We start from the raw sequence: 7,208 nt of genomic DNA, 5'->3' as shown, positions 1-7,208 counted from the left end.
TACTTGCAGCGAAGACGCTGCTTTTGCTAAACTGTGAGCTTCACCATTGTGTTCCCTCCGTTCATGAAGAAACTGCACCTCCTGAAATTGATTCCTTATCTTCTTAATCTCCACCAATACCACACTATAAGCCCTAAGATTTGGATTAGAAATTCCTTTGATAACTTCTTGCCACCCATTGCTGCTGGTGAAGCGGTGATTCACCGACTATATTGGGCTGGTTTGGTAGTTCTACCCGGTCTGGCCCAGCCCAACCGAGTATCTCCCTCCAAAACTTCCACACCCGCACAGCCTCTTGCTCTTCTTCCCCTTCCACTGCCCCCTCGCAAAAATTCAAAAAAAAAAAAAAAAAAAAACTTGCGCTCTCACACCGATCCGCTCCAACGAAGCCGCCGCCACCTCCCCAGCCGAACCCATGGCTTCCTTCAAGGAGACTCACCGCGCCGAGCTCCGAGCCGCCGCCCGCCAGCTCGGCGAGCGCTGCCTCTACTCCGCCGCCAAATGGTACCCCCCCTCAGACCCCTCGAACCCTAAACCCCTAACCCTAACAATCCCCTCCCTTTCCGCAGGGCGGCTGAGCTGCTCGTCGGCGTCGAGAAGGACGCTACCCCGGCCCCATCGGCCGCGATGGACTCCCCTTCCTCGTCGTCCGCGGCCTCTGGCGGGCGGCTGCTGCACCTGCACCGCAGCGGGGGGTCCAGCTTCCGCCACCGCCCTCGCCCCGGCGGCGGCAGCAGCTCCGAGGCTCGGACCCCGATCGGCGGTGTGTCGTACGTTAGCACACCCATCCCGGACGACGACGCGTTCGATTCGGGGGGTGACAAGTACCTGCTCGCCAAGACCTACTTCGACTGCCGCGAGTACCGCCGCGCCGCGCACGTGCTGCAAAATCAGGTCGGGCGCAAGGCCGTGTTCCTGCGACGCTACGCTCTCTATATGGTGAGATGGGATCCACTTAGCTTCTCTCCTGCCGTTTATTTTCTCGGTGTGTCTGCGAGTGTGCAGATCTGGGGTAAGGCGAGTGGTGTTTGATGAAATGCCTCAGTAGAGCTGCTGCATAGGATTTTAGATTTGGGTATAGATGTGACTGCCAATGGATTAATTGATACTTGTGTGATTTTTAGGCGCGGCATATGTGTTTTACTGGCACAAACATCTGATTAGCTTACCTTGATGTGAAAATGGAGTAATTAGTAAAATTTGATCCACTGTGATTTTACTTAAAATATAGTGAACAGAGCTGTATCGCTGGAATACCAAGTGTCATTCCAACTTGCAATTGATGGATTCTGTTTGGTGCTTTGTGCTGCTTCAAGAGGATCAAATGGTTTGACATCTGTAAAACCTCTGGTCATTGCTTTGTTCTTTGTTGATCAGTGGTCAGCTCTCTGAGCATCAGGAAGATCTGTGACCAAAAACTCCTTTTACTAGCAAGTTGGTTTTCGCTGTGATGATAACATTGGATGGATATATTACACTCAAGAAGGTGTTTGTACTATCTACTCAATACAGTGGTTTTCTGGAATGCAGCATATTGATGTTGTGTTGACAGAGCTATATCAATACTCGTGTTCAATAATAATAGTTAATTGTCACTTTTTTTTAATGATGAGGGCTGCAAACATAAGTCCCATATATGGATGGTAGTTTCTATTTTCTCTTCAACTTTTAGACACGCGTACAAAAGTAAGCCTTGTCACTAGATAAAATTCTGGCTACATCTCTTGTGACCGCTGAAATGGAAATTCTTAATATTTCATTTTAAAATATCCTTTTACCGATAGGACCTTATTTAAGTCGCACTGTTATCAACCATATTCAATTGTATGTCGTGAGCTATTATTTGTTGACATTTCAATTGCTTCGAGCAGGTTGGTAATGGATGATTTATTTGAATGCAAAGAATTATAATAATTACAAGCTAAAACTCCATTATAGGTGCCTGTGTTAGATTTTAATTGTCTAGTTAGTTTTTTACTGTATGCGTGATTTGGGATTGTTGTTGTTGTATGCATGATTTGAGATTGTTAGGGTAAATATGCTCCTGTGCCTTACTTGTGTGGTAGCATTAGTAAGATTGTCTGCAGAACTCTGTAATTTGGCCTTTTATTCTGTTACAGGATTTTCTTCTGCAATTTAATGTGATTCCCCCTTCTCTATATCTATTGTAGTTTGCTAATAGCGCAAGCTGTTTCCTTCTTTGTCCATAGTGGCATAGTTTAAATAATAATCTGGAGTTCCTTATCAGCACAGTTATTTGCTCTGCAATTTTAGGCCGGAGAGAAGCGGAAAGAGGAGGAGATGATAGAGCTTGAAGGATCTCTAGGCAAGAGTAATGCTGTTAATCAGGAACTAGTAGAATTGGAGAAGGAGCTCTCAACACATCGGAGAACTGGCTCTATTGATTCATTTGGTCTCTACTTGTATGGCATCATTCTACGTGATAAAGGATGTGAAGATCTAGCTAGAGCGATTTTGGTGGAATCTGTCAACAGCTACCCTTGGAACTGGAGTGCTTGGTCAGAGTTACAATCGTTATGCACCGGCAGTGACATTCTGAACAACTTAAATCTCAAGAATCACTGGATGAAAGACTTCTTCCTCGCTAGTGCATACCTGGAACTAAAGATGCATGAAGAAGCTCTGAAAATATATGAGCGCTTAATGGGGGTTTTCTGCTGCAGTGGCTACATTCAGGCTCAAATAGCAACAGTGCAGTATAACATGAGGGACCTAGATGAAGCTGAGATGATTTTTGAAGAACTGCTCAGGAGTGATCCTTTTCGTGTGGATTCTATGGATATTTACTCAAATTTACTATATGCGAAAGAAAGCTTGACTGCTTTGAGTTTCCTCGCACACAGAGTATTTTTGACAGATAAATACCGCCCAGAATCTTGCTGCATAATTGCTAATTACTACAGTCTGAAAGGGCAGCATGAGAAATCAGTTTTATACTTTCAAAGGGCACTGAAGCTTAACCGAAAGTACCTCTCAGCTTGGACTCTTATGGGACATGAGTTTGTTGAACTGAAAAATACTCCTGCCGCAATTGATGCCTACAGGAGAGCTGTTGATATTAATCCTAGAGATTACCGTGCTTGGTATGGTCTTGGTCAGATCTATGAGATGATGGAAATGCCTTTTTATGCACTTTATTACTTCCGAAAATCATCGCACTTGCAACCTAATGACGCTCGTCTCTGGATTGCCATGGCTCAGTGCTACGAAAGTGAGCCACTACAAATGATTGAAGAAGCCATTAAGTGCTATGAGAGGGCTGCCAACAGCAATGACACTGAAGGAATAGCACTTCACCAACTAGCAAAGCTACATGGCATGCTGGGGAAATCTGAGGAAGCTGCGTTTTACTATAAGAAGGATTTAGAGAGAATGGAGGTTGAGGAAAGGCAAGGCAAGAGTTTTGTTGAGGCTCTGCTTTTCCTTGCTAAGCATTGCAGGAGCATAGGCAGGTTCGAGGAAGCAGAGCACTATTGTACAAGGCTCTTGGATTACACTGGCCCGGTACGTTCTTTGTACACATTAGTTTTCTTAAAAGAATGAAAGATGAAACGAATATGGCAAGCCAAATGCCCAAATCTGGACACTGACATTAGCTAATGACTAATGAGTTAATGAATTGCATACTAATGTACAGTCCAAACCGACTTGAACTTGAACCTAGTTAATTACCAGTCACTTATTGTTATGTTAAGCAACACAAGTTTGCTCAAATCACATTTACTACTCATGGCTTACAAGTGAAATAAAGGCATATCACGATTCTGTTTGACTGATAATCGATCTCTGCTTGCATTTCTTCCCATGATTCTGATTTCCCACTGCCTTCATATGCTGATGTGCGCTCAATATTTTCAGGAAAAGGAGACTGCTAAAAATATATTACAAGGGCTAAAAAGAGCACAGGCGGGGTTTCCATCAATGGATATTGATCATTTTGCATTGTAAAGTTGACCTGCAGATAAGTTATTTGGTTGGGAAATTTGGACGAGCAGTGTAAATGTACAAGAGAGAAAGGTGGCTTGCTTTACTATTTCTATCTTGCATGCAGCACGTAACAATACATCAAGATAACAGTTGTGAGAGAAGAAGAATTGGGAGCTGGTCATTACTCACCCAACATAAGACTAAGGGAAACAGCTCTAGTGAGGGTTGCCCACCTGATGAAACTAGTGCCATCGCATATCTCCAGCGGGGTTACTTCAAGCTTCACAGCGTGATGCTCATTGTCTGTATCCTTGCTATGCGACTCCATACTGCTGGAGATGATGACCTCATGCGCATGATGCTTGCTTCTAGTTGCTGGAGCTTGGCAACAAGGAGAACTAGGTGCCTGCATGGTGCGAAGACGAGCGTCATTGGAATCATCCAGATCCCTAATTTAAGTATCAGCATAGCTGCCTGGTTTTTGTGAGGCTTCTGGGTTTTCTTCACCAGGCAGCTCGTGTTTGTGTTCCCCCCATGGTTGCTTGCATATATAAGCTTCTTTGGAAGGCTTGTCTTATCTGCATGCTAAATTATTGCTTATCATCACAGTAGTCACTGTTTGGCATTCTACAAAATTAATAATTCCGATTTTTTATTTTATTTGTAGACAGTAGGGGTAGGGCAACGATGTACTTTGGATTTCAGCAAGGGTAATATCGGTAACCCCACATGATGTAACTAATGGAATAAATCGATCTGTTTCGTGATGATGCGTGATGCAAGTTGATCTTCAGCCTAAAAGATCAACATGTAGATGTGGGATCTTTACTGTACTTTCCATTGAACTTTTTTGAGAAGATTGATACTTCACCTATCTATAAGTTCTTTTCCGTTGCATTCCTTGGCATGCACTCTTTGCCAATTTTATAACTAGCATCCGATCGGTTCGCACGTTGTTCATTTGGCCTTTTTGCGGTTGGAGGTGTCTATTATTGAACTGACGCATCATGTCTCACTTTTTTTTTTTTTTTTTTTTTCTGTTTGGAGATGCTGTAGCGTCCTATTTGGAATTCGGAGATTATCGGTCGTTCAGGGCTGACGAACTTACTGATTTCTAAGTTACAGGTAAAAAAAAATAGAGCCGTATTTGTATCGTATGTGTGGTGGGCTCTTGGACTGCTGGCCTTGGCTGCTTTCTGAAGGACTCAAGTAGTGCGAGGTTTGTTGAGCAAGCGGCTTAGTGGACTAGTGGTGCATGTTGTTTAATCCGGCGTTATCCTGCCAAGTGCCAACAAAAGTTATTCACCAGGTTAGCCTGAGAATTGCACGACTTTGTCAGGTCCGTATTAGTTATACCACGTCGTGCAACATTTGTCAGATCTCTGCTACCGTTTTAGCACATCCCATTTTGCTTTCGTAGTTATGGTCTTGATGCTTATTAGTCAGAACTCAAATATTGGAATGGGACGGATGCACAATTACACATAGCATTGCTGGTTAAGGGCTAATTTGTTTTGTCTATTATGATCCTAGAGTCTGATTTTAAAATCACAATAAAAAACAAACATACCGATTCTAAAATTTGAAAGCAAATTATGCCATCATCCATAATTCAGGAAAAGACTGTTTCTAGATTGTGGATTGTGACATATATTTACCCACCATTACTATTACAAACATAACGTTTTGTTTTTTCCCCTTCACTCTCTCCCTCACTGTCGATGCTTCCTGAGCCATCGCACGACGCAGCCGGTCACAATGGTCCTCGAGCTCAGTCGGGGATGGGGTTCTTAGCATTAGAATCGACGAAAGGGTGGACCTGAGGCTCTACTTATGATGGCGGGCACCGTGATGGGTCTTCACCGACGGAAGGTGGTCAGAGGCGCGGGTAGGCCATGCCGGAGTTGGCAGAGGCAGTGGCGCAAAATGGCAACGGCTAAGGTGAGGTTTTGGAGGGGATTTTTAGGCGTCGGGGAGTAGCAGCGGGTCACGATGAACCCATTTTGGGGCTGGGTTCGGCTCAGGGGTGCGCCAGGGAAGCCGACAACGAGCACCCTGCGGTGGCGGCAGAGGGAGCTCGATGCAAGCTCGGGAGAGTGAGGGAGAGCGAGAGTGATGTGACAAGAGAGCTTGAGGTCGAGATGTTGATCACCGGGGGTGAGGGGAGGTGGCTTGTGGCCGGAGCAGGGAGATCGACGGTAACAGTCTTCCATGGGGAAAAATGAGGAGAGAAAAGGGAGAGAGCGAGTATGTAGGAAGGAGAGAGGAGAGAGATTTTAATAATCTAGTGCTATTTGTTTTAGATTGCATAATCAGAATTTAGATTATAAGAATCAAAATCTGAATTCTTATAATCATAATAAAAAACAAATAGACCCTAAACATATTGAATCAAGCAGCAGACTTATAATAAAAGACAAATAGACCCTAAACATACTGAATCAAGCAGTAGACTGTGTGTTATGAGCCTAAGAACTTCAGTCTTCTGATGCGAATGTGGTGTGCACTGAAACAACACATAAAGAAAGGATTTCTGAGGATACGCTCCTTTGGGGATATGTCATATATTCAAAATTTAATAAAAGAAGGCGACGATGAAAATATACCACAAAGCCAAAGGTGATACCCAATAATACCATCAAAATTTTCCCTCTTCCTTCCATGACACAATCCTTTCAAATTTGTTTCGTCCATACCATCAACTGTCACTTTCCCTGTTATTTCCATATGCTAGGTAAAAAATTGCCCTTCTTGTTCGTCCTCTGTCTCGCCTCACCTTGGTCCAAGGTTCAAAAATTTGTTTGAACCCCAAAATACAAAGGTCATTGAATTCATGATATTCAAAAAATTGGGTCAAAATTTGACGAGAATTCGACCAAATTTACTTGGTCAAATTGGTTTGACCACGACAAAAACTGATCAAATTAGGCATTTAGTAACCAAACGATTTCATCGATTAATCCCTCAATTTCGTTGGTATTTGATCACATTTCTGCATTTCATTTGTGGTTGAAAAATGCTCGAATTCCATAGAAAACCGTTTGGTTTTATTGAATTTCAGTAAAATTCAAGAAAAACCATAAAATATAGCTCAACCTTATAAAATTGATAACTAATTCATCTAAGCTTCAAATCAAGTGAAACAAAATTTGTTAGGGCTTGTTTGGATCCTCTGAATCGGGCCGAATTGGAAATACTTTTCAAGCCCGGCCTGTTTGGATGGACCATGGAATTGGAAAGTGTGATTCTAGCGCTTTCCA

General features: G+C 43.2%; 1 protein-coding gene across 1 annotated transcript; it reads left to right on the top strand.

The window, feature by feature from the left end:
• The first annotated feature begins 277 nt into the window (after nt 1-277).
• Nucleotides 278-4,823, top strand: LOC133921620 (anaphase-promoting complex subunit 8-like). The gene is made up of 4 exons (XM_062366571.1): nt 278-504; nt 570-939; nt 2,275-3,525; nt 3,880-4,823. Exons 1-4 carry the CDS (start codon nt 416-418, stop codon nt 3,967-3,969), a joined length of 1,800 nt encoding a protein of 599 aa, XP_062222555.1. The 5' UTR covers nt 278-415; the 3' UTR covers nt 3,970-4,823.
• The last annotated feature ends 2,385 nt before the right edge of the window (nt 4,824-7,208 follow it).

Source organism: Phragmites australis, chromosome 6, assembly GCF_958298935.1.
Source record: "Phragmites australis chromosome 6, lpPhrAust1.1, whole genome shotgun sequence".
In the NCBI taxonomy this organism is placed as follows: domain Eukaryota; kingdom Viridiplantae; phylum Streptophyta; class Magnoliopsida; order Poales; family Poaceae; genus Phragmites; species Phragmites australis.
Note: the sequence above shows the minus strand (reverse complement) of the source record. Positions and strands in the feature narration are given on the sequence as shown.